This window comes from Sus scrofa, chromosome 12, assembly GCF_000003025.6.
Source record: "Sus scrofa isolate TJ Tabasco breed Duroc chromosome 12, Sscrofa11.1, whole genome shotgun sequence".
Lineage (NCBI taxonomy): Eukaryota > Metazoa > Chordata > Mammalia > Artiodactyla > Suidae > Sus > Sus scrofa.
Genome location: NC_010454.4, coordinates 19,549,280 through 19,577,010, shown reverse-complemented (window position 1 = coordinate 19,577,010; position 27,731 = coordinate 19,549,280). Strand labels below are relative to the sequence as shown.

General features: G+C 47.0%; 1 protein-coding gene across 1 annotated transcript in view; it reads left to right on the top strand.

The window, feature by feature from the left end:
- DHX8 (DEAH-box helicase 8) overlaps positions 1-27,731 on the top strand; it is a 32,811-nt gene extending 5,080 nt beyond the window's left edge. Inside the window, 21 exon segments of the mRNA XM_003131379.5 lie at positions 95-167; positions 590-675; positions 1,567-1,676; positions 2,549-2,884; positions 3,562-3,706; positions 3,798-4,001; positions 4,680-4,767; positions 6,996-7,093; positions 8,313-8,460; positions 9,857-10,038; positions 12,063-12,257; positions 12,553-12,738; positions 12,869-13,079; positions 13,736-13,917; positions 16,348-16,488; positions 19,049-19,204; positions 21,743-21,880; positions 22,626-22,754; positions 22,927-23,123; positions 23,596-23,775; positions 24,804-27,731. Coding sequence (XP_003131427.3) covers positions 95-167; positions 590-675; positions 1,567-1,676; positions 2,549-2,884; positions 3,562-3,706; positions 3,798-4,001; positions 4,680-4,767; positions 6,996-7,093; positions 8,313-8,460; positions 9,857-10,038; positions 12,063-12,257; positions 12,553-12,738; positions 12,869-13,079; positions 13,736-13,917; positions 16,348-16,488; positions 19,049-19,204; positions 21,743-21,880; positions 22,626-22,754; positions 22,927-23,123; positions 23,596-23,775; positions 24,804-25,023 — 3,405 coding nt within the window. The 3' untranslated portion in view covers positions 25,024-27,731.

The window sequence follows — 27,731 nt, the reverse complement described above, 5'->3', positions numbered from 1 at the left end:
GCATAACCACCTTTTTCTAAAGGACATCCCTTTTCTTGGTGTTTTTAAGCACGGATCCAAGAGCTGACAACTTTTGTTCTGTTTCTTTTCAAAGGATTCTCTCATTAGTAACTTGCTGCGTCTCATACAAACCATGCGGCCTCCAGCAAAGCCTTCCACTAGCAAAGGTGAGCAGAGCTCCTGGCCAAGCTTCCTCTTCAGAGTATGGTTTAGATAGTGAGCTTCCTGTAAATTGTGTTTGTTTCCCTTGTAGCAGCTGCTGAGCAAGTAAATTGTTCTAGTGAAATTTTCAAATGACTTAAGACAAGATTAAAATTATGAGACATCACTAGTTGAATGAATACTGAATCCCACCCCCACCCCCACAGCCAGGTAGTTTGTTGAGGGTTTCGTAATCAGTGGGTTTTTTTTTTTTAGAAAGTTGAATTTTGTTTATAGGAACATAGATGATTAATATGTGGGAAAATGTTCTGTTTTTAGTTTGATGCAAATCTAATGTTGAAATTCTTTTGTTAACCATTAAGAATATTAAATGTGTCTTTTTTTTTTTTTTTTTTTTAACCCCCCTCATGCTCTTTAATGGAACAAGATCCAGTTGTTAAACCCAAAACTGAAAAAGAAAAGCTGAAGGAACTCTTCCCAGTCCTTTGCCAACCAGACAACCCTTCTGTGCGGGTACTGATACCATTTTGAGGATATTGACTGTAACTGCATGTTCCCCCCACCGCACCTCTTTTCTTTGTCTCATTAGTTATTAGTTTTAAGTTTGCCTTCACTGTAAGTCAAAGCGGTCACTTCCTATGCATAGAATAATGTTAGAAGGTTTGGGGAATGATATTCAAGGGACCTGAGATCAGGAATTGTGGGAAGCAGTGATTAGAAATATGAAATAAGTGTGAACAGATGCCCGATGTATGAAATTAGATTTTTTTAATCTATTATATGTTAGAAGGCCTTATTTTTGAAGTGTTTTGTTCTTTTAATTTTATCTTAGCAAGTATTTATTAAGTGCCTACTATGTGCTGAGCACTGTCCTAGCTACCAGGGTACAGCGGTGAACAGAACCCTAGAGTGTCTGCCCTCTTGGAGATGACATCCTAGGCCTGGGGCAGGGGCAGGAAAGAAGCATGTAAACTCCTCTAGTGGGGAGGAGACAGGCAGCACACAAGTCAGTCAGTGAGAACAACTACAGAAGAAAAATAAAGCAGGTGAAAGAGGGATGGGAATGTAGAGGGAGTGTTGCTTTTCAAAAACGTGGACATCATTTTCTGTTCATAATCACCCGTTGCGTGCTTTCACAGGAGGGATGCTAGCTAATTGCCTTGTGTAGGCTTGTATGAAGGATGCAGGGCATTTGCCAAGTGCAGAGATGACTTCCGGGAGCCTTTGCTCGTTCCTTCTTCCTCTCTGTCAAATTGTGTTGGAAATCTCTGTCCCCTTCGGCTTCCTTCACAGAAATGGTCAGACGCGTAGAGGCTGTCAGTTTTGCAGATGTACCTGAAATAGCGATTCTTGAGTGACTTTTTTTTGTCCCTTCTCCTAACTTGGCTGCCTTTGCCCCTGTAGACCATGCTGGACGAGGATGATGTGAAAGTTGCCGTGGATGTCCTCAAAGAGCTGGAGGCCTTGATGCCAAGTGCAGCAGGCCAGGAGCGGCACAGAGACACCGAGCACCGGTTTGTCCTTAGCATCCGATCCTTGGGGCAAGTTTACAGAATCCAGACTGGCCGTGTACAATTTTTTTTTTTTTTTGTCCTTTTGCCTTTTCTAGGGCTGCTCCTGTGGCATTTGGAGGTTCCCAGGCTAGGGGTCTAATCGGAGCTGTAGCCACCGGCCTACGCCAGAGCCACAGCAACGCAGGATCCAAGCCACGTCTGCGACCTACACCACAGCTCGTGGCAACGCTGGATCCTAAACCCACTGAGCAAGGCCAGGGATCGAGCCCGCAACCTCATGGTTCCTAGTCGGATTTGTTAACTACTGTGCCACGACGGGAACTCCGGCCATGTACCATATTGTTGCATCTGTTTTCATTGCTGCCTGCCAGGAGTGTTTTTGCTGCAAACACTCAGATGCTCATGGGATAGAAATCTGGGTTGAAAGGGGCTAAGTGTGTTTATGGCCTTCTTTACTGGCCTGTAGGCACATCATAATTTTTTTTTTTTTTTTGTCTTTTTGCCATTTCTTAGGCCGCTGCTACGGCATATGGAGGTTCCCAGGCTAGGGGTCGAATCGGAGCTTTAGCTGCTGGCCTACACCAGAGCTACAGCAACGCCAGATCCGAGCTGTGTCTGCAACCTACACCACAGCTCACGGCAACGCCGGATCGTTAACCCGCTGAGCAAGGGCAGGGACCGAACCCGCAACCTCATGGTTCCTAGTCGGATTCGTTAACCACTGCGCCTTGACGGGAACTCCAGGGCACGTCATAATTATTCAAACTCTAGTTCTCTTCAGCATTTGGTGGGTACTACTGTGAGAGTGGCACGGCGCTAGGTGCCTGGGGAGCCTGTTTTCTGTTTCCAACAGGTGTTTGTTGGTGTGTTAGGGACAAGACGAAGAAGAAGAAGCGGAGTCGAGAGCGAGACCGCGACCGCGATCGTGAGCGCGATAGAGACCACAAGCGGAGACACCGGTCCCGCTCACGTTCCCGGACCCGGGAGAGGAATAAGGGGAAGTCTAGGTATCGGTCCAGGAGCAGAAGTCAGAGTCCCCCCAGAGACCGGAAGGACCGAGACAAGTACGGGGAGAGGAATCTGGACAGATGGCGGGATAAGCATGTGGACCGCCCTCCCCCCGAAGAGCCCGCCATCGGGGACATTTACAACGGCAAGGTCACCAGCATCATGCAGTTTGGATGCTTTGTGCAGCTGGAGGGACTAAGGTAATGGCTGGTGCCCTTCTTTCACACCAGTGAAGGGCGAGATTTCTTCTATCACTGGGGATGTTCACATTTTAAAAAGTTATTGTAATGACGACATTTAAATCAAATCAATCACATCAGGTTGTTAGAAATAGGCTTTTTATTATTTGAAATGTCGGAGAGCCATTTATTTCTTCCTCTGTCTTCAGGAACCTGCCCTTTTATTGGTTGAGACACATGAGAATTTGTCACCCCCATCCCCCTATGTCTTTCCTTTGGAAGGTGGTAATAGTATTTTATCAAACAATTTTATCAAACAGCCACCTTCTTGAGTTTAAGCGCATTTCCTAGAGTCCTGGTTGTGGCTCAGTGGAAATGAATCCAACTAGGAACGATGAGGTTGTGGGTTTGACCCCTGGCCTCGCCAAATGGGTTAAGGATCTGGCATTGCCATGAGCTGTGGTGTAGGTCGCAGATGTGGTTCAGATCTGGTGTTGCTGTGGCTGTGGTGTAGACTGGCAGCTGGAGCTCCTGTTTGACCCCTAGACTGGGAATCTCCATATGTGAGTGTAGCCCTAAAAAGCAGGGGGAAAAAAAAAAAAAGGACAATTTCCCTTTGTTCAATTCCAACAAGGGTAGAAATCGGTTGGGGAAAAGCTATTTGAAGCATGTTCCAGATGTGTCTGACTCTCCCTCAGGAAGCGGTGGGAAGGCCTGGTGCACATTTCTGAGCTCCGGCGGGAAGGCCGTGTGGCCAACGTGGCTGATGTGGTGAGCAAAGGCCAGAGGGTCAAGGTCAAAGTGCTGTCCTTCACCGGGACCAAGACCAGCTTGAGTATGAAGGTAGGGGAGATATCCAGCCGGTTTCCACACCTGGTGGCCAGAGAAACAAGTGGGCAGCAAGTGGCTTGTTTCTCTTGTTTTTATGCGCTAGGACGTGGATCAGGAGACTGGCGAGGATCTAAACCCAAATCGACGCCGGAATCTGGTTGGGGAGACCAATGAGGAGACGTCTATGAGGAATCCGGACAGACCCACCCACCTCTCCCTCGTCAGCGCCCCCGAAGTAGAAGATGACTCGCTGGAGCGCAAGCGCCTTACCCGCATCTCTGACCCAGAGAAGTGGGAGATCAAGCAGGTTGGGGCCATTTGCTCTTATGGCCACGTAGTCACGCAGCGTGGAGCTGGATGTGGTTAGGAGTGTGGGCCCTGGAGCACAACAGCCTGGGGGGACTTCTGGCCACTTACTAGCTGTGTGATCCTGAGCTAGGTGACACTGCCTCTTTGTACCTCAGGGCCAGTGGTGGGGCTGTGCGGAGTCAATGAGTCAGTAGAAGTGACGCCCTGGGGTTAGTGCCTGTGTGTGCTGAGTGGTGTGTAAGTGTTGGTTCTTGTTTTCGTCATTCTTCAGGAAACATCAAAACCCCGGTGTGACAGGCCACTGGGCAGCTGTTAGGGCTACAAGGACGAATGTATCATGGTTCTGACCCTTGAGGAACTGAGTCCAGTGGAGGAGACAGAATGAAACAAATAACTGCCAAAGTTTACATGTTACATGATAAGCAGTGCGCAGAGTTCTGTGGAGTCGAGGGAAAGAGCAGTGACACTTCCAGGGGATGAGGCCCTTGAGCTGTGCTTTTGAGCACAGGTTCTAGTGCCTCTTAGTGGTGGGATCTATGGTGTTTGAGGCCCTGCAGTCCTGGGGCCGAAGAGGAAAACACCTTGGTTTCCAAGGTGAAATCTCTGTATTAACTCTTACAAAAGAAGAGTTTTGATCCCAGTAGGTGACAAATGCTTCCTTCTTGCCTTTGGCTAGATGATTGCTGCCAATGTCCTTTCTAAAGAAGAGTTTCCAGACTTTGATGAAGAGACTGGCATTCTGCCTAAAGTGGATGATGAAGAAGGTAACCAGCAACTTAGACTGAGCAGGATAATGGGTGGGAAGTTGGCAGGTTGAGCCGTGGGATAGGGTTTCTTTGTAGTTTAACACAGTGGTGAAACTCATTTGTTCCTTTGGTCTCACCACTCATCTCTCAAAGAACAAGAAAATCCCCCTTTTTTTTTTTTGGTCTTTTGTCTTTTTAGGGCCGCACCTGAGGCATAGGGAAGTTCCCAGGCTAGCAGTGGAATTCGAGCTGTAGCTGCCAGCCTACACCACAGCCTCAGCAGCTCGGGATCTGAGCCGTGTCTGCGACCTACACCACAGCTCATGGCAATGCCAGATCCTTAACCCACTGAGCGAGGCCAGGGATTGAACCTGCAACCTCATAGTTCCTAGTCAGATCTCTTTCCACTGGGCCACGATGGGAACCCCCAGGAAACTTATTTTTCTGATAAATGTTTCTATATTGTTATTTTTTTGCTTATAACCAATTTTTAGGATATAAAAAGTTATATTTTAGGGGGTAAATTTCATCTTGTATTCTTATTAATTGCTCTTTAAAGTCTAGATTCACCTAGATTACCTCTGAATTGCCCTGGAAACAATTTTATTTTATTTTTAACTTTTTTTTGCTTTTTAGGGCTGTGACATATGGAGGTTCCTAGGCTAGGGGTCTGATTGGAGCTGCACCTGCTAGCCTATGCCACAGCCACAGCAATGCCAGATCTGAGCTGCATCTGCGACCTATACCATAGCTCGTGGCAGTGCCGGATCCTTAACCCACCAAACGAGACCAGGGGTCGAACCCAAAACCACATGGTTCCTAGTTGGATTCGTTTCCGCTGTGCCACGACAGGAATTCCCACCCTGGAAACAATTTTTTTTTTTTTTTTGGTCTTTTTTTGCCATTTCTTGAGCCGCTCCCGTGGCATATGGAGGTTCCCAGGCTAGGGGTCGAATCAGAGCTGTAGCCGCCGGCCTACGCCAGAGCCACAGCAACGTGGGATCTGAGCCGTGTCTGCGACCCACACCACAGCTCACGGCAACGCCAGATCGTTAACCCACTGAGCAAGGCCAGGGATCGAACCTGAGTCCTCATGGATACTAGTCGAGTTCGTTACTGCTGAGCTGTAATGGGAATTCTGGGAATTTTTTGTTTTGTTTCATTTTATTATTATTTTTTTATTTTGGGGTTTTTTTTTTTTTTTTTTGGCTTGTTTTTTAGTTTTTTTTCTTTTTGAACTCTGGCAGTTTTTTAAAATTGTGAAATAAATTCCTTAACGAGGCATGTACAGTTTATATACCAATAACAAATGAACATCTATGTACCTACCACCCAGTTAAGTAGAATTTACCACCTTTGAAACCCTTACCTGCCACACTCTGATTAGATCTTCCTCCCTCCTCCTCTAGGTAACTACCGTCCTAAATTTTGCATGATTTCCTGTTTTCTTTAGTGTTTTACCATCCCCTCTGTCTACCCCTAAACCTTGTAGTATTTAATTTGTCCATTTTTCAACTTTTCCTTTTTTGATTCACCATCGTCTTTTGACATTAATCTATATTTATTTTTACAGTTTTTTAAAAAATTTTTCACTTCTGTGGCGTTTTCTTGTAATTAAATTTACCATAATTTGTCCATTTTACTTTTGATGGGCATGTGGTATATTTTCTGATTGTGTTTGTTTACCTTTGTGGAGAGGACTGCAGTGAAGTTCCTCTGTTTGTCCTTTAATGCGCATGTGCAAGATTGTCTCTTTTTCCTAAATATGTAGGAGGAGAATTACTGAGTAGTAGGAAATGTGCTTGTTCAGTTTTACCAGGCAGTCCACGTTGTTTTTTAAAGTCTTTTACCAGTTTACTCTTCTACTATAAGTGACTTCCTGTTGCTCCAACATTTGGTGTTGTCCAATTGTCCACCTGAATTTTTTTCCCTAGTCTCTTGTGGATTAAGAATTATTCCATATAAAGTTGGATGGCAGATGCTTTAGTACCATTAAGAAGGTCAGACAGCATTTTTCCACAGGCTTGGCAGCTTCTTTCGGAAGAAGCCCTGAGCAGATCTTGGCCTGTGGCACCAGCTCCCTGGAAATGGCTGTGGGAGGGGACACAGTCACCTGCGGTAGAGTTTTGACCTTGGGAGCTCTCTTGGATAAAGATTGCTAATGCATGTGGAAATCAATCATTTTGGTGAAAATAGTCATGTCTCTTTTCAGTTTTTGGCTAATTCTTCTTTTGGGGAACTTTTAGATGAGGACCTTGAGATCGAACTGGTGGAGGAATAGCCTCCCTTCCTGAGAGGGCACACCAAGCAGAGCATGGACATGAGCCCCATCAAAATCGTTAAGGTGAGAAACACGGGACCCTGACCCGGACCTGTGAGCTGCTTTTCCTGCAGTAACAATGCCGTTTTTTAGAGTAGTTACTAAATCTGAGTAAGCAGAACTCAGGCCGTAGTGTTGATGAATTGCTCAGGGTCTAGGATATTTTTCTTTTAGAGGAACTTTGACTTAGCTTTGTTGCTTTTGCCGTTTAAATTCTTTTGCTTTCATTTTAGTGTGTTTCGGGAGGAAGCAGAGATAAATATGTGTGCTTGATCTGCCATCCTTGCCCTTGCCCAGGCTTTACAGCTTAAATTACCTTGCAGGTTCAAAGGCAGTTTTGAAGGGTTTGTTTGACCAGTTGGGGTCCCCAGTAAAAAGCTCTAGCACTGGGTGCTGTGGAGGGCAGATCTGCGAGAAGAATTTGTGACGTAATTATGGTAAAATTTTAGGTTCGGGAAAGGGCATCTTCGAGATCGCCCGGCCCAGTGATGCTTATGATCTACCCCTGTATCCTTCTGCAGTTTCTTTTTTTTTTTTTTTTTTTTGTCTTTTTAGCTATTTCTTGGGCTGCTCCTGCAGCATATGGAGGTTCCCAGGCTAGGGGTTGAATCGGAGCTGTAGCCACTGGCCTACGCCAGAGCCACAGCAATGGGGGATCGGAGCCGCGTCTGCGACCTACACCACAGCTCACAGCAACGCCAGATCGTTAACCCACTGAGCAAGGGCAGGGACCGAACCCGCAACCTCATGGTTCCTAGTCAGATTTGTTAACCACTGCGCCACGATGGGACCTCCCTCCTTCTGCAGTTTCTTCCCACATGGTCTTCTCATGTCTGCTGGACATTGTTGGTGACAGAGAATTCACCCATTCCATCTTCAGATGGATCTGACCCATAGCTTTCCTTAGGTCGCGCTGATATATCTTACTGAGGTGTCTACGTTGGTCTTAATTTTAGTTCTCAGGACCATATGGAAGAATTCTTATCCCTTTCACATATGTACCCTCTTTTGGGGCTCTCATCGTCAAGCCCCACATCCCCCGTTCCTTCAGTGATTTTTCATTGTCCTTGTTCATTTTCTTAGAATATGGTACAGTTTATCCATTTCTTTTGTGTAGTCTGGTACATGGATAAGAGCTTTCTTCTGGGTGGATCTCTTTTTTTTATATTCGCGTGGCTTCACATCTACATTTAATGCATGCTGAGATCGCATTCTGATGTTGCTTTGTCCTCTGTTGCACTAGAACCCGGATGGCTCCCTATCCCAGGCAGCGATGATGCAGAGTGCCTTAGCCAAAGAAAGGCGGGAACTCAAGCAGGCCCAGCGGGAAGCCGAGATGGATTCTATTCCCATGGGACTCAACAAACATTGGGTTGATCCTCTGCCTGATGGTAGGATTCTGGGAGGGGGTATTTGGACTTAAAAAAAAAAAAAAAAAAAAAACTGAACCATCATATACACAGGAAGAGGGCAGTTCCAGCACATAAGTGAAGATGTAGCCTTGGCTTTGGTGATTTGGGTTTTTTTTCCCTTCACTTAGAGCATGGTGTTTATTTGTTTTATGCATAAGGAAGTTCCTGGGCCAGGGATTGAATCTAAGCCACAGCTGCTACCTGTGCCACAGCCATTGAAGTGCTAGATCCTTCAACCTGCTGTGCTGGGCTGGGAATGGATCCTGTGCCTCCACAGTGACCTGAGCCACTGTGCCATAGCGGGAGCTTTTGGTTTTTTTTGGTTTTTTTTTGTTTTTTTTTTGGTCTTTTTGCTATTTCTTGGTCTTGGGCCGCTCCCGCGGCATATGGAGGTTCCCAGGCTAGGGGTTGAATCGGAGCTGTAGCCACTGGCCTACGCCAGAGCCACAGCAACGCGGGATCCGAGCCACGTCTGCAACCTACACCACAGCTCACGGCAACGCCGGATCATTAACCCACTGAGCAAGGGCAGGGACCGAACCCGCAACCTCATGGTTCCTAGTCGGATTCGTTAACCACTGCGCCACGACGGGAACTCCAGCTTTTGTTTTTTAAATGTTTTCCTTAACTGTGGTCAAATCATTGAGACTGGCTGAATTTTCTTCTGAATAACTTAAAATGTTTTGAAACTGTGTAGTAAGTATTAACTAATTCCTAGATACAGTCCTAACAGGTACTTATTAGTTTGTGTTAGGTAACAGGGGATATAGCTGTGGAGAAAACAAGACGTGATCCTTACTAAGACTTTACAATATAATGAGGAAGGTGGAATTAACCAAATAAGTAATTAACAAAATCATGAAAAAGTATGGGAAGTGTAGTTGGGTATGGTGGGTCACTTCCCTGGGTAGTCCTATTTACCCAAGGGATAAACAGGACTTAATCTGTTGGAGGGATTGGCTTGGGGATTGGGGAGCATGTTCCAGGCTGAGAAACCGCCTGTGCTGAGGCTTTGAAAGAAGACCCGTGTGGCTGGAAGAGATCAATGGGCTGAGTGGTGGGGGCTGAGGTGTGGCCACCAGGATTTTGGAGATGGCATTAGGAATTTGGAGCTTAACTCTCAAGTTTGTGGGGAAATGCGGCAGAGTTCTGTGCAGGACAGTGGCAAGATCTGAGTTGCCTTTCCGAAGGTTATTGAGGGTGCCCTGCAGAATGGATTGGAAGGGGCAAGGGTAGATGTGCAGTGAATTAGGAGGCTTTTGTAGTAGTGGAGAGAGATGGAGGGATGTACTGGAGAAAGGTGATTTGTTGAGTGTGGAGAGACAGCAGCGAGGGAGCCTGAGGATGATAATCAGTCACCCATTTTCCTTTGCAGCGGAAGGCAGGCAGATTGCTGCTAACATGCGGGGCATCGGCATGATGCCCAATGACATTCCTGAGTGGAAGAAGCATGCTTTTGGGGGCAACAAAGCTTCTTATGGAAAAAAGACCCAGATGTCAATCATCGAGCAGAGAGAGAGCCTACCCATCTACAAACTGAAGGAGCAGCTTGTCCAGGTGAGACCTTTGTTGGGTGTTGGTGGGGGAGTCAGGGTGTTTTCTAAAAGGAAGATGACGTTTTAATTGAAATTAGCACTTTCGAAGTGGCTTTTTCAAAGGGGATGGAAGAAAACCATAACATCTCCAGGTACTTAAAAGGTATGTATATACTAGTTTACACATTTTTTTTTCCTATGAGGAAATCAGTCTATTTGAACTGGGAATCCTTGGAGCAGTTACAGGTGGACACAGGCCAACAGCTCTGGTCAATAAGAAAAGTGGGGATACTTGACTTCCCACTGAGGCAAGTCCTTGCTTCAGGTACTTATTTCCATTTTCTGGAGATCTGATTTAAGACCACTAAACCTTCCTGAGGTTATTAGTTTCCAGCAAATCCTTTCAATAATGTCTTGTACATATATAAGCCAATGTGTATGTACACACAAGTACATGTACACACACACACAGATATATGTTTTACACATACTGTATGTATTTCTTGATGGCAGCATATTGTATGTATTGTTTTGTATCTTGCTTTTTGCCTTTAATGGTGTAACTCAGATTATTCTTTTCTTGTTTTTTTTTAAGTGCTTTTTTTTTTTTTTTTGGGGGGTCTTTTTGCCATTTCTAGGGCCGCTCCCACGGCATATTGAAGTTCCCAGGCTAGGGGTCTAATCAGAGCTATAGCTGCTAGCCTACACCAGAGCCACAGCAACGCGGGATCCGAGCCACGTCTGCAACCTACACCACAGCTCATGGCAATGCCGGATCCTTAATCCACTGAGCAAGGCCAGGGATTGAACCCGCAACCTCATGGTTCCTAGACGGATTCGTTAACCATTGAGCCACAACAGGAACTCCTTTAAGTGCTTTGTTATATGTATATGCTCTGGCTTATTCACTAGTCCTGTGTTAATAGGCATGTGGGTTGATGGCAGTCCTTTGCTGTTGTAAACAGTGTAGAAATTGGGTGATTTTGGAGAGTAAGATTTTGGAGATTTGGGAGTAGCAGTAGAAAGAAATGCTAGGAGTTCCCACTGTGGTGCAGCAGAAATGAATCTGACTGGGAACCATGAGGTTGCGGGTTCCATCCCTGGCCTTGCTGAGTGGGTTAAGGATCCGGCATCGCCATGAGCTGTGGTGTAGGTTGAAGATGCATCTTGAATCCTGCGTTGCTGTGGCGTAGGCCAATGGCTGTAGCTCTGATTAGACCCCTAGCCTGGAACCTCCATATGCCTTGTGTGTGGCCCTAAAAAGCAAAAAAATTAAAAAAAAAAAAGGAGGAGTTCCCGTCGTGGCGCAGTGGTTAACGAATCCAGCTAGGAACCATGAGGTTGCGGGTTCGGTCCCTGCCCTTGCTCAGTGGGTTGACGATCCGGCGTTGCCGTGAGCTGTGGTGTAGGTCGCAGACGCGGCTCGGATCCCGCGTTGCTGTGGCTCTGGCGTAGGCCGGTGGCTACAGCTCCGATTCGACCCCTAGCCTGGGAACCTCCATATGCCGCGGGAGCGGCCCAAGAAATAGCAACAACAACAACAACAACAACAACAAAAAAAAAAAGACAAAAAAAAAAAAAAAAAAGGAAAGAAAGGAACGCTGTATGTTTTTTACTTACTACTGAATTCTTTAATCATATGCATGTAATACTTGGAGAAACATACATATACATGCATAAAATAAAATATCAGGGCTACATGGGTGATAGTTTATGCTTTTAGCATCATCTTTGTGTTTTTTATGAAATTAACAAGACCAGTAAGTTAAAAAAAATAAATTTGAGTCAGTTAAAACAAGAAAACCCATAAAGTGTAAAGCCTTTAATTTATCGTACAGGCAATTAAAATATGAAAGAGCCCATAGAAAAATCACCATTAATAATTTTTTTTCTATGCATGATTAAAAATAATTTAAACCCTGATTATCATCCTGCATAGGTGTGCTGTTGTTTCCTCTTCTCCTTGCGTGTTAGAACATTATCATTTTACTCCAGAGTAACGTGTGACACGTTTTAATGACCATGTTTATATTCGGTTGCTTTCAGGCTGTTCACGATAACCAGATCCTGATTGTTATTGGAGAAACAGGATCTGGGAAGACAACGCAGATCACCCAGTACCTGGCGGAGGCGGGCTACACCTCCAGGGGCAAGATTGGATGTACCCAGCCCAGAAGGGTAGCAGCCATGTCAGTGGCCAAAAGAGTGTCGGAGGAGTTTGGTTGTTGCTTAGGCCAGGAGGTGAGTGGGTGGCGCAACTGTTGTGTAAGGATTGGAGGAAAGCATAAAGGCCCAGATCTCTAGCTGTAAAATGGGAATCATACCACCTTCTTTCAGGCTTCTCCTGAGGGAGAGGGTCTTCTCATGGTCGTCTTTGATCTGTGCAGAATCACATCCGAGGCAGATTGTGTTATGAGGAAATCCCTGTACATCTTCGTCCGCTTCTCTCCATGAGGATCATGGATCATAGTCTGGGCTGGCGATTGCAAAGCGGAGAGGTTGGTGTCTTAAGGTTTCAGCTTCTGCTCTGCTTTAGGTGGGCTACACCATTCGATTTGAGGACTGCACCAGCCCCGAAACAGTCATCAAGTACATGACCGACGGGATGCTGCTCCGAGAGTGCCTGATTGACCCCGACCTCACCCAGTATGCGATCATCATGTTGGACGAGGCCCACGAGAGAACAATTCACACTGACGTGCTCTTTGGGTTGTTGAAAAAGGTAACCAGGTGCTCCTTGGTGACGCTTCTACCCGTTGGGAGGATGGTTCTCCCCGTTCGGAGAATTGGATTTGGTCTCCGTGCCTCTTTGGGCAGTCCTTCTTAGTAAACTGCGTCGCGTTTCCCTTTAGACGGTTCAGAAACGGCAGGACATGAAGCTGATCGTCACCTCAGCCACCTTGGATGCAGTGAAGTTTTCCCAGTACTTCTATGAAGCGCCCATCTTCACCATCCCAGGTCGAACATACCCTGTGGAAATCTTGTACACAAAGGAGCCCGAGACAGATTATCTGGATGCCAGCTTGATCACTGTCATGCAGATCCATTTAACGGAGCCACCAGGTGGGGCAAAGAGCCTTAGGCCAAAAGTCTTAACTTGGGTCTTTTTCGATCATCTTTTTAAAAGTGCTTTTTAAATATTGATCTCTCTGTAAGTCTCAGGTTTGCATGTTTGAAATGGTGGTGATGAAAATATAAATAATGGTGTGCAGGGCTTAAATGCATCTATTTAAACATAGACACATTTTATTTTATTTTATTATTATTATTATTTTTTTGTCTTTTTGTCTCTTCTAGGGCCGCTCCCGTGGCATATGGAGGTTCCCAGGCTAGGGGTCTAATCGGAACTGTTGCCGCCGGCCTACGCCAGAGCCACAGCAACGCCAGATCCGAGCTGTGTCTGTGACCTACACCACAGCTCACGGCAACGCTGGATCCCTAACCCACTGAGCAAGGCCAGGGATCGAACCTGCAACCTCATGGTTCCCAGTCAGATTCGTTAACCACTGTTCCACAACAGGAACTTCCATAGACACATTAAAAAACATTTTTTTTTAAAAAAAAGAATAAACACGGAGAGGTGAAAACCTCTTGATTTGTTGGAGGTCAGCATATGAGTGTGTTTTCCATCATTTGGAGTCCCATGAATGTCACTGTGGCCTCTGCCTAGAACACATGCAGAATGAGAAAGTCCCTTACTGCTCCGGTTCCCCTCTCAGGTGATATCCTGGTCTTCCTGACGGGTCAGGAAGAGATCGATACCGCCTGCGAGATCCTGTATGAACGAATGAAATCCCTGGGACCCGACGTTCCGGAGTTGATCATCCTCCCGGTGTACTCCGCTCTTCCCAGTGAGATGCAGACCCGAATCTTTGACCCAGCGCCACCTGGCAGCAGAAAGGTAACCCAGGCCCTTGCGGTGTATGCAGCTGACCCTAGTGGGGATTGCTTAAGGTGTTTGTGAGTCTTGTTTATTGTGTTTTAGAAAGTAGTCCAACCGGTTTGTTAAGGAGTGAGGGTCTTGTATGTGCTCCCTGCTCCTCCTCTTTTTTTTTCCTTTTTTGACAATTATTTCCTGAGCATCTGCCAGGCTTTGGCCTAGACATAGGGCCACAGTCTGAGGACAGGCTTCTTGCTGTGGGACATCCACCAATAACTATATAGTGTGAAAGTGCTCCTAGTGTGTTGGGTACCCCCCGCCCCGGGGTGGTGGGGGACATCCAACCCGTATTCTTACAGTCCTGAAGAACACTGGGTGTTCATCTTGGCAGTAAGGGCAGGAGAACACGCATTCTTAGTAGACGGAACAGCCTTGTGGTCTAGGGGTGAGAGGGCAGGGCCATTTGAGGGAGCTGTGTAGTTGCAGCAGCTGAAATTGACTGTGTGAGTGTGAATGAGACAGTGAGAAAGGAGACAGATGAATTTTAAGATCGTAGCTTTATTGACATGCCATACAATTTACATGCCATGCAATTGCCCCTTTAAAGCACGCAATTCAGGAGTTCCTGTCGTGGCGCAGTGGAAACAAACCCGACTAGGAACTATGAGGTTGCGGGTTCAACCCCTAGCCTTGCTCAGTAGGGTAAGGCTCTGGCATTTGCTGTGAGCTGGGGTGTAGGTCGAAGACTTGGCTTGGGTCCCACATTGCTGTGGCTGTGGTGTAGGCCAGTGGCTACAGCTCCGATTCAACCCCTAGCCTGGGAACCTCCTTTTGCTGCGGGTGTGGCCCTAAAAAGCAAAAAAAAAAAAAAAATCATACAAGTCAGTGCACTTTAGTATATTCACAGAATTTTTTGTACATTCACAGAATTGTACAGCTATTATCAATATTATGATTAATATTAAATCATTGATTAATGATTACGATCATTAATCGTAAATCACTACAGTTAATTTTTTAGAACAATTTCATTACCCCCAAAAGAAACCCTGTACCCTTTAGCCGTCATCTCCCAGTTACCTCTCTGCTCAGCTCCTGAGAACCACTAATCTGCTTTCTGTCACTCTGGAGTCACCTATTCTGGACATTTCATATAAATGGAATCATAGAATATGTGGTCCTTGGGGACTAGCTTCTTTGACTTAGCTTGTTTTCAAGGTTCGTCCCGTATCGTGCATATATTGCGTAGAGGTACTTCACTTCTTTTTACTGTGTCATATTCTGTTGTGGAACAGAATGTACCGCATTTTGTTGTTTCCTCAGTTGATGGACTTTGGATCGTCTCCACATTTTAGCTGTTATGAATAATGCTGCTATGAACATTTATTTACGAGTTTTTGTGTGGACATATGTTTTCATTTCTCTTGAGTACATACCTAGGAATGGAAGACAGATGGATTTTTTTTTTAATTGAAATATGGTCGATGTACAACATTATGTTAGTTTTGGGGGCACCACAGAGTGATTTGACATTTGCATAATTATAAAATGATCACCATGAGAAGTCTAATAACCATCTGGAAGACAGATGGATTTGAATAACATTAGAGAGTTAGAACGGTCAAGACAGAGTGGGTACCTGGAGGTCTAGGAAGGGCAGAGGAGAGAAGTCAGGAATGACTGCCGGGTTTCTGGCTTGGGCAGCTAGGCGGGAGATGGTACTGAGCAGGGAAATGAGGAGGAGGGGCAGACGGGGGAAGGATGATTCCTCCTCTCTTCTGTTCCTGGTGATTGCGTTTTTTTTTTCGAGAGGGTTTGGTAACTCTGTGGCAGATAGAAATCTTTCAGGGCCGGTAAGATGCTGGCATGATGTGAGATGTTCTGGTGCCTCCTAGCAATGATTTTTCCTAGCAGTTGTGTTTTATTGTCTGAACCTCTGGGTGGAAGAACAGTGGCAGTGCCAAACTGAGACCAATAATCTTCTAGATCACACATACTGCTGCATGCACACAAACTGTGAAATTCCTCTGCCGCCTCGTGGTTCATTTTATGATCAGAAAAAAAAAAAAATCTCCCTCTTGTTCCGCATACACAAACATCCCATTTTGTAGTCCAGATGTCCCTGTGCGGGAAGGAAAATCTCATTTTGCACTGGCACATGTGAAGCCAGGAAATCCCTGCTTTCCCAGGGTGCTAGAAAATTAAAATTGTAGTAATCAACATTGAATCTAGAAAATGAGCTATGTAGCCATTTGCACCAAATGAAATTGGCTTTGATTGGCCATTGCTTTTTCCCTTTGCATTCCTCTTAGGTACCACCCCCCAGCCCCCACCCCCCTAGCCCTTAAGATGAAGGTACCTCCCGTTTTATCTAGGGAGAGGGAGAGCCACACAGTCCCTTTGGGAGGGTGTCTGGGCAGCTCAGTGCCGCCGTGTCCCTCTTGCCTGCAGGTTGTGATTGCCACCAACATTGCAGAGACGTCACTGACTATCGATGGCATTTACTATGTGGTGGACCCTGGATTCGTGAAGCAGAAGGTCTACAATTCCAAGACAGGGATCGACCAGCTCGTGGTGACTCCTATTTCTCAGGTATGGCAGCTTCTCCCAACAGCTTTTCTGAAAATCCTGGTTAGGGCCTTTCTGAAATTTTTTATGGTTTTGTGTTTTGAACTTTATTGCTTTAAGATAGGGGTTGCTTTCTTAAGATAAGGGAGATTTTAACATTGTTTGTTTTTAATCTTTTTTTTTTTATTTTTTTATTTTTTTATTTTTTTTTGTCTTTTGTCTTTTTTTGTTGTTGTTGTTGTTGTTGCTGTCTCTTGGGCCGCTTCCGCGGCATATGGAGGTTCCCAGGCTAGGGGTTGAATCGGAGCTGTAGCCACCGGCCTACGCCAGAGCCACAGCAACGCGGGATCCGAGCCACGTCTGCAACCTACACCACAGCTCACGGCAACGCCGGATCGTTAACCCACTGAGCAAGGGCAGGGACCGAACCCGCAACCTCATGGTTCCTAGCTGGATTCGTTAACCACTGCGCCACGACGGGAACTCCTGTTTTTAATCTTTAAAATAGTTTTTCAACATTAAAAAGCCTCATAAAACTGGAACTTAAAAAAAAAAAAATTGAATCCTAGTACCCTAGATTATCTAATATAGGTGGTAAGAATATATTTTTATTTTTTATTTTTTATTTTTTTATTTTAAAGTACTGCACTTAGCCACAGATAGCTGAGGTGGTAATAATTCATGAGATGATAATATGTTTCCTTGGTAATTACGGAATAATTTCCTGCCTGAATTATATTTAAAAATGAATAACCTGATCATCCTTTTTTAAGGGCAGTTTGGCCAGACTGTATCCAAAATTTAAAAGCTCATTTCTTTAACCTAACAGTTCTGCTTCTAGAAACACCCGAAAGTTAGAAATGATTGACTATGTATCCAAAGGTAATGGAAAAGAATGTTTGCTGAAGCATTGTTTCTGTTGGAGGGAACCTGGACCAATTCTAAATGAGCTCCGCCAGAGACGTGCGTGGTTTAATAAAATATGGTAAATTCATGCCATCGAATGTTCTGTGACACTAACATGGTGTTGTGTATCTATATTTAATGACATAAGCATATAACGGTGATCTATTATTTGAAAAAAGTGAGCTGCAGAATAGCATGAGTAGTATAATCCAATTTTTGTTTAAAAATAGATGGTGTGTGCTTGTGCACAAAATGCGTGCACGTGCCTGTGACTGCAAGCACGTAGGTCCAGTGTTAGCTGAGGGCATTTCTTGGGGGTGCTGCTGGCTGGTCACTGTGCTGATGGGGAAAGCACATTTTCTTCCCAGTACTCTCGTGTATTGTCTTAACGTTTTCCAAGAGGCAGGTACTACTTTGACAGTCTATAAAATCATAAGGCTGTTTTCATTTTGAAACTGAAGTAGTACCAGCTGACACTTGTGGGGTACTTCCTCAGTGCCAGATACTGTCCCGGGTACTTTCACATCCTTTGCGGTAGCTGTTCTCATTCCCATTTCACAAATGAGACTTACCGAAGGGGTCAAGTGACCTGCCTAAGGTTACACAGCTGGCGGAGCCAGGACTTAAACCTGGCCAGTCTGGCCGTGGCATGTGTGCCCTGTACCAGTTCTCCTGGGAGTGACACATGCAACTTGCAGTGATGGAGAAAGTGCTTACCTCTGCCCTCCCTGATCTGGAGAGACAGCTGTAGGATGCTGTGGCATCTGCCACAGTGTGTAGTTGCTGCCTGCCTTCGAGCAGGTAGCGACCTTTCATCCTCCATCCTTTGGTTTGGAGCTGGCATAAGAATTTGTAAATTCTGATACTGTTTACAAGACAGATGGTTTTGTCAGAAAATGGCCCTCTTCACATTGCTATGCGCTGTTTCCTAGCAACCTAGGACTAAACTACATTTCTTTTTTTTCATTTCAAAAATTAGCACCCTTCTCCCTTAAGTACAGAAGCGATATTACGTTATTCTGGGAATTACCCATAGTCCTACTACCAGCAGCCACTATCATCATTTTGATATTTTTCTTGCCCATCTTTTTTCCATATTTGTTTCAGGTTGCAATTCTAGCGTAGTAAGTGTGCAATTTTTGGTTAAGTATTTCATTTGCCTGATTATTAAGGTAATATATGTTCAATGTCAGATATTTGATAAAGAAAATAGAACTCATCTACAAGCCTATCGTAAGAGTTAGGGCCACAGTTAACATTTTAGGGTATCTTTTCCTAATTTTTCACTTCTGGTAGTTTGTATGTATGCATTAAGATTTGGGGGTTTTTGTTTGTTTGTTTTTTTCCTTTTATGGCTACACCCGCACCATGTGGAAGTTCCTGGGTGAGGGACTGAATCCGAGCTACAGCTGTGGCAATGCCGGATCCTTTAACCCACTGAGCAAGGCCAGGGATCAAACTGGGGTCCTCCTGGCTACTTAGTTGGGTTCGTTACCACTGAGCCATGACGGGAATTCCCGGAGCATTGGTAGGTTTGGATGTGGTCCTAAAGGAAGTGAATTAAACCCCATTTCGGATTTTGCCTGTTGCCGAGGGCCCCCCTTTTAACAGATTCCCTGGGAAAAGCCGGTAAGCAGTGTTTAATGGGTATGTTACTTTTATATGCCCACCCCTCTAGGCTCAGGCAAAACAGCGAGCTGGCAGAGCTGGGAGAACAGGCCCAGGGAAGTGTTATAGGCTGTACACAGAACGTGCCTACCGAGACGAAATGCTGACCACCAATGTGCCGGAAATCCAGAGAACCAACCTGGCAAGCACAGTGCTCTCGCTCAAGGTAGAAATCTCTGTCTTGTTAGAATGAGTTGGTGGAACAGTCCGATCCTATGGCCTTAGTAGATGAATCTCAGTTTTATGAACCTCGTTAAATACTTCAGCAACCTCATGGAACCAGTCCCTTTGAGTGGAATGCAAATGGCTGTGATAACAGCCTCTCCACTGTGGCTCTGGGGCTAAATTGGCGTGTGTGCTGTGACATTTTTTTTCTTGCCACCGTAACTAGCAGGATATTTGGTTATAACAGATTTTAGTTAGGAGCGTTTTCTAACAGGATATTAGAAAAATCGAATCAGTGCCAAACTGTGAACAAACTCACTTCTCTCAACCCTTTAACTTTCGGATCCAACCTTTTAGAACAGAAGCAAAACTCCCAGTCCAGAAACTTTGCAAGGGAACTGTCAGTACAGGTTTCAGACTGGCCCCTGGAGGCTTGGTTCTCATTCTGAATCGTCACTCTTCCTCTCTCAGTCCCCAGTGAGGACCTTCATTCTCTTTTGGCAGGGGAGCCACATGAGTAATTTCCCAGATGATGGCATCCCCGCGCCTCCGACACCGATGCCGCCCTGGAGCCCTGGCACTTCAGTGGTGCCGAGTACTCTGTTGTAATTTATTATTCATTCCCTGTAAGAGAGGCTGAACAGAGCGTCAGAAAAAAACCTGCTCCGGTCTCCGGAGTAAGAACAGAGAGGCATCTGTGGCTCAAACTTCTGCTCTAAGCTGTGTGTCCTTGGCAGATTTATCTGCTCGGCCCTCTGCTCTGTATTCTCTCAAAAAGAGAGGCTGTTAACAATCTCTCTTGTGAAGGTAAATGAGATAATGCAGGTAAAGGCGCTTGGCACAGTGCTTACTGATTGCTGACATAATTCCTTGTTCTTATTCATACAGTAAACATTTATTGGACACCTGCTGTGTTTATGGTCACTGTCACATTATGGGAAAGAAACAGAAAGCTTAGGTCCTACCACCTCACGTTTGATATGCACTTGGATAGTGCTTCATTCATTTGTTTCTTTTATTCATTAAATTAGCTCACAGATGTATCAAATGCCTACTCTGTGGCAGGCACACAAGTTGCCCTGTGTTGTCACAGATTGCACTGTGTTGTCGTGGTTTTTTGGTCCATGTCTCACCATTGTGAACTGTGAGAGCAGGGACTATATCTTGATCTTTTTTTTTTTTTTTTTTTTTTGGCCATGCCTGTGTCATGCGGAAGTTCCCAGGCCAGGGATCAAACCTACACCACAGTAGCAACCTGAGCCACAGCAGTGACAACACTGGATCCTTAACCTGCTGCTGCACCACAAGGGAACTTGCATAATCATCCTTCTATCCCTGCAGCGTGATACAGGGCGCCTCTTAGATGCAGAGTAGAAATTATGTGTGCAAGAGACAGGACAAGCTGGTTATTGTCTTTATTTTTTTTTAAATTACGATAAAATACACAACACATTGTCGTTGTCATCTTTTAAAAATATCTAGTTCATTGGCATTAAGTACATTCAGTGTTGTGCAGCCATCACCACTGTCCATTTCCACACCTTTTTCATCATCCCAAATCGAAACTCTGTACCCATTAAACGAAAATATCCCTTCTTCCTTCCCTCTTGCCCCTGATAACCATTATTCTCCTTTCTGTCTGTATGAATTCGCCTATTCCAGGTACCTCATATAAATGGAATTATTCATTTGTCCTTTTGATTTGGCTTATTTTATTCGGCGTGATGTTTTCATGAACCTTGCAGTGTAGTGTGTGTTAGAAATTCACTTGTTTTTAAGGGTGAATGATATTCCATTGTATGTATATTCGGCGTTTTGTTTATGATCTTTTGATGGACATTTGGCTGGTTTCTGCCTTTTCGCTGTTGTGAATAATGCTGCTATGAACGTTAATGTACAAGTATCTGTTTGAGTCCCCGCTTTTGGTTCCTTTGGGTATGTATCTAGAAGTGGAATTGCTGGGCCATTTGGTAATCCTGTGTTTAATGTTTTGGTAAATCACCAAATCGTTTTCCACAGTGACTGCACCATTTTACATTCCCACCAGCAATGCACAAAGATTCTTATTTCTCAATATCTTGCTGATACTTGTTATTCTCTTTCTTTTTATTTCCCTTTCAATTATAGCTCTAGTGGGTATCCTAGTGGGTATGAAGTGGTATCTCATTGTGGTTTGGGTTTGCATTTCCCTAATTGCTGGTTATGCTGAGCACCTTTTCTTGTGCTTGTTGGACATTTTTATATCTTCTTTGGAGAACTGTCTACCTTTGCCCAGTTTCTAAATGGATGTCATTTTTTGTGTTGAGCTGTGCATACTGTCATTATGAGAGACTGTTTTTCAGAGTTTCCCAGGAAAGTTTTGCTTTCTAACAGTCTTGAATGTTGTGTGGCCTGGCCCTGGATGTTACCGCTGATCTTCCTGGTGGCTTCCTAATTGCAGTTGAAGGAATAAGAGCGGAGCTGGCAAGGAGGCTCCCTCCATGTTATCACTGGTGAGGCTGACCCTCCCTTCACACGCTTTATTTCCTTCTGATTCTAGGCCATGGGCATCAATGACCTGCTGTCCTTTGACTTCATGGATGCCCCCCCGATGGAAACCTTGATCACAGCCATGGAGCAGCTGTACACGCTGGGGGCCCTGGACGACGAGGGCCTACTTACTCGACTGGGCCGCAGGGTAGGGGACAGCCCTAATTCCTGGTGCTTTGGGGAAGATTCCCTGGCTCACCTTCCCGTGCTCTACTCTGTGTAAAAAATTAAGCTCTGAGGACCTGCCTAAGGTTTTTTTGGTTTTTTTTTTGGCTTTTTAGGGCCACACCTGCGGCATACGACGGTTCCCTGGCTAGGGGTCAAGTCAGAGCTACAGCTGCCGGCCACAGCCACAGCCACAGTAACACGGGATCCGAGCTGGGTCTGTAACCTACACCACAGCTCATGGCAGCAGAGGATCCTTTAACCGACTGAGCAAGGCCAGGGGTTGAACCCACAGCCTCATGGTTACTAGTCGGATTCGTTTCCGCTGCAACACAACAGGAACTCCCCTGGTTAAGCTTTGAGTAGAATTCTACACGCCTCTTTTTAACTTGGATTTTCCACTATCACTTAAAACTGTTTCTTCTTTACAGAAAACGAAATCCAGTTAATTTTACCTCATGGTATATTATTGAGTCTAGCTTTAATTTGATAAGATGCCTGCAAAATTCCCAACCCTAACCCAACAGTGGTTATGTTCTTGTGGTCTATTTGGAAAATTAAAAAACAAAACAAAACAAAACACCCCCAATATTCTTCTGTTAGAGCCAGGCATCCCACATCATGACGCTCAGGTAAAGCTCTGGTGGTCTCTCACCCACTCTGACCAGAGTTGCACACCCGCGGGTCTGCCACAGGGAAGCAGTCGTAGTTTCTTCTTCTCCCTCTAGATGGCGGAGTTCCCTCTGGAGCCAATGCTGTGCAAAATGCTGATCATGTCTGTGCATCTCGGCTGCAGTGAGGAAATGCTGACCATTGTGTCCATGCTGTCTGTGCAGAACGTCTTCTACAGGCCCAAGGTAGGGAGCGCAGACCCACGTTCAGATAAGGGTCGGGTGAAGCTGCCTGACATTGGTCTCTTGCCGCTGCAGTGCTGGGCACTTGACGGCGGCATGAGGGGCTCCCCAGAACGGCTAGATGTTCAGTTAGTAGCAGGTGGGCGGAAAAGGATCCTCTTCCCATTGCTTGCAGGATAAACAAGCCCTTGCAGATCAGAAGAAGGCGAAATTCCACCAGACTGAAGGGGACCACCTCACCCTGCTGGCTGTGTACAACTCCTGGAAGAATAACAAGTTCTCCAACCCCTGGTGCTACGAGAACTTCATCCAGGCGCGTTCTCTGCGCCGGGCCCAGGACATTCGCAAGCAGATGTTAGGCATAATGGACAGGTAATGTTTGGCCACGTCTCATGTTCGACTTGAGCCTCCTGAACGCCATGTCCCTTCAGCCCTGGATGTACCTGTGAGGCTGTCGGCGCCTGTCCGCTTGCCCCTCACTTACCTGTTTTCCTCCAGCTTTTCCGTGTGTGTGGTACTCCTCCCCAGCAAAGGATGCAGCTCAGAATCACTTTGAGAAAGATGACTTACTCGTTGTTGCAAATACTTTGTTGACGTATATCTGCAGCATTATTAGTTGGGTCGAATTCTGTAACCCAGGCCGAGTGTCTGGGTCTCCTGGCATCTGTCTTGCCCACTGTGTAGAGCTGCTCCTGTAGTGCTCTTAGAGCTAAAAGGAGGGTCCTGGTGCCTACTCTGGGGACCCCAAGAAGGGGGTGTTGGGCACCATCACTCTGGAAGATAGAACCTCTGACAGCAGCGTAGTCTCCTATCATTGTCCTCTCTTGACTGATTCTCCTGATAGACACAAGCTGGACGTGGTCTCCTGTGGTAAGTCCACCGTCCGAGTGCAGAAGGCCATCTGCAGTGGGTTCTTCCGGAACGCTGCCAAGAAAGACCCACAGGAAGGTTACCGGACCCTGATTGACCAGCAGGTGGTCTACATCCATCCTTCCAGCGCTCTCTTCAACAGGCAGCCCGAATGGTAGGTGGACGGGTCTGGGTCTGGGGACTGTTCTGGGTGGAGAGAACTTGTGAATCTACTGGCCCTTGGTGTTTGTGTCTTTTCCCACCCCCAGCACTTCCTATTCGGGCATTGCTTTTATTTATTTACTTTTATTTTTTAATTTTTTTTTTTTTTTTTTGCTTTTTAAGGCCACAGCTGTGGCATATGGAAATTCACAGGCTAGGGGTCGAGTGGGAGCTACAGCTGCTGGCCTAAACCACAGCCACAGCGATGTCAGATCCGAGCCGTGTCTGTGACCTCTACCACAGCTCATGGCAACACCGGATCCTTAACCCACTGAGCAAGGCCAGGGATCAAACCTGCATCCTCATGGATTCTAGTCGGGTTCATAAACCACCGAGCCACGAAGGGAGCTCCTGCTTATATTTTTAGAGCAGCAGAAATCTAAGACACAATATCAGGCCCTTTTGAGAGAAATAAAATCATGGGGTGAGAACTGGGAAGGATCTTAGAGATAATCTGTGAGATGGTTAAAAAATTTTTCTAAGTAGCACTAAAAAAAAAAAAAACAAAAACCCCAAAACCTGGAATCTTAGCCACTCACATAAAACTGATTGAAAACTATATCCCACCATACTTCCCACCGTGGTGGTGGAGGAGGGCTGGAGGCATAGAGGCCTGCTTGGCTCTTCCCAGCTCCTTGTGGCAGCTTCCGAGGTCCTCTTCGGGGCCCTAGGGTTCTGCGGAGACAGCCTAGAACACCCCCCTCCTGTTTCACGGAACAGGAACCTGAGGTCCAGGGAAGGGATGTGATTGGCCCCGTGTCGCCTCACTCATTGCACCGGCGGCTTTCTGGTGGTTAGAGGTGTGCAGGCTCCTCGGGACTGGGGTGTGGCCGTTGTAAACAGAGACCGTGGTCTCCTTGGGGAGCAGGCGGGGGAGGTAAGAGAGTCAAGGGCAAGCTCAGCTGAGGCCCACCAGGGACCCGGCTGGCCGTGCAGCGGGGCCCGTGTGGGAGGCTCGAGCCCTCTCTCTGTGCCCCCCAGGGTGGTCTACCACGAGCTGGTGCTGACCACAAAGGAGTACATGCGCGAGGTCACCACCATCGACCCCCGGTGGCTCGTGGAGTTTGCACCGGCCTTCTTCAAGGTCTCCGACCCGACCAAGCTCAGCAAGCAGAAGAAGCAGCAGCGTCTTGAACCCTTGTACAACCGCTATGAGGAACCCAATGCCTGGAGAATATCCCGAGCCTTCCGGCGGCGCTGAAAGACAGGCGTCTGTCTGCCTCTCCTGCAGCCGTGGGCCAGGGCTCGGCCTCGCTCTCTTCGATGCCCGTCCTGAGGATACAGCTGTCCAGGGACTGGATATCTGAACCAGGCATTTCCTAAACTTGACTCCCATTTCTTCCCTGGTGGTGAAAATAGAAACAGGGATTTACGCCTGGTTTGACCAGAGCCTCCAGGCTGCACCCCCCAAGGCGCTGGGCCAGAGGGGCTCACAGCCAACGTGGGGGCCCACTGCATCACCTGCAAGAAGGAGGCAACTTCTGGAACCCTAGGATGGGAAAGGGGAGTCAGGGCATCTGACTCCTGGACTCGGGGAGGCCCTGAGGCCCTGGCCGGCATCTCTCTGGAGGAGGGAGGCAAGAAGCTCTGCGACCGTGTTGGCCCCCTTTCCTGCCCCTGTTCAGCCCCTGTCCTTTTGCTTAACTTCCTAGAAATATTTATTTTCTTAAGGAAACAAAGATGGTTTTCTATGGCTGTTTCTTTTAGCTGAAAGGTTAGGGTATTCTCTTGGGCACCGGGTGGAGAGATTTGGTATCCCTGGTTTCAGTGAAGAGTCCCCTGAAACCAGAGCCCAGGGCCTCTTCAGACGGGCAGGTGACCCACGGCCAGACCCCCAGCCTCATTTCGCAGCAGCGGTGCTGCTCCGGCTCTGCTGTGGGCGACCCCGTGACGAGCCGCATTCACCGCACAGGCGCCTGAGTGGTTACACATGCTGCCTGCTCAATACAGAGCCTCTCCCTGGCGCCCTCTCCCACCGCCGCGCTCACGACGTGCAGCGTGTCCTCTTTCCTTTGGAAACATGCAAGGAAGAACACAACTTTCAGTTTATTTTGTTTTTATTTTTATTCCTCCGAGGTCTTTAACAAAGGGTGTTTTGGTCAAAACCTCCCTTCTTCTGCCCCAAACTGAAAAGCAACCTAACACCTCTCAGAGCCGAGCTGGTTTGTGGCGCCCAGCGTCTCTGCTCCCTGCCTCGTGCTTCTTGTTTTCTCTGAGCATCTTGCTGGGGATGGCCACCTCCGAGTGCCCCTCTCACATTTCCTGAGAAGGCTCTGGGACATCAGGCAGTTGCTGCCAGGCCAGACTGTGGAACTTCTGGAAAGGTGGTCTTGTGGGGTTATTGGGCTCATCCTGTGTTATGGCCCAAACTGCCTCTCACCTCCCCCCAAGTAAGTTGGGAAATGATGTGAACGGCGGAGGTACTGAGCGATGGCGCGCTGGACACGGGGGGAGGCTGGAGGACATACGAGGATGTGCGGGAAAGTCATCTGTCATCGGGCAGCAAACCAGCCCCTCCAGAGACATCATTCTGCAACGACCTGGCAGAGTCTGCTGACTGTAGGGCCCCACCCCTCTATAGAGCGCAGCGAGCGCCTGCCGTTCTGGGTGCGCCTCTCAGGAAGTCCAGGCCAGCAGTTGAGCGCAGGTCTTTACATGCTAACCTTTAAGGCCTTGGTGGGGAGAGACAGGGCAGGTGCCGACAGAGGAAACTGAGCGGAAAACGGGCTGGGTACCCAGCTCCCCAGTCTTTTATTTTTTTGGCTGTGCCCGTGGCAAGTGGACATTCCTGGGCCAGGGATTGAACCCGAGCCACAGCAGTGACAATGCTGAGCTCTTAACCGCTAGGCCACCAGGGAACTCCCCAGCTCCCGAGTCGTAATTCCAGTCCAGGTCTCTCCAGTTTAGGAATAAACTCTGGGCTTGGTTGGCAGCCTGCCCATCTCAGCTGAGTGACTGGCACCAATGGCCCTGGCACCCCTGGGGTCATCACCCCCAAGGAGGGAGGTTTGGGGTTTAAGCTGAAGTTGAGAAGTGGATGTTTAACAAGCCAAGGATGAGAGACCAGCTGGCTGGTCCTCTTCCTAGGTTATGAAAAAAGCAAAAAGAAGGACCCCAGCCCTGCAGGTGTTCCTTGAACACCTCCCCCAAGACCTGGGGTCACTTTTCTGCCATGACAACATGGCTGGGGCCTGACCTTTTGACTGTCCATCAGGAAACAGCAGGCAGGCAGTATTGCCGAGCCTGCTCCAGGGAGAAGGGGGCTCCGGGCCAGATTGGGAAGGACTCGCCTGCTGCTCCTACACAATGGGCCCTTGTTTCTCTTCCTTGAACCAATATTTCCGAGGTTGAGCGACAGCCCAGGAGAGGATGTGGGTCTTCGTGCAGGGAGCTGGAATCTTCTCGCCCATTTAAAGTGTTCACCCCATCCCTGCGGGAGCCTGGCTCAGGACTTTCCTGCCCTGCCCCTGTGCTGAGTCTGCGCTTGTCTGTGTGTCGGGGAACCATCCCCACAGGGTACGTGTAAGCCCTGCTGCTGGGTCAGGTGCCTGGGCCCACGGTTCACCTTCATTGTCTGGAGCACGATGTGGCTTTGGCTTCTCTCCTTCAGCCAGAGACTTCTCTCTGGTGGTTGCAGTCGTGGTAGCATCTTTTCTCCTGAGCAGTGCACTCCAAGTATGAGAATTTGAACAGAGCCGTGAGGATGGCTTGTTAAGAGCATTTCAGAGGGCACTGGGCACATGCCTCAGCCCGTGGAAACCTTTTCGAGAAGGCTGCTTCTCCTAAATCCCTGCGCACCTCATGCGCACGTACTGGGGGCCTCAGGGTTTCCACTCGACCGTTCACCCTTCTCACCATGATACCTTGGTTTTTGTGTACAAATAAATCGTATATTTTTGTTTCCTAACA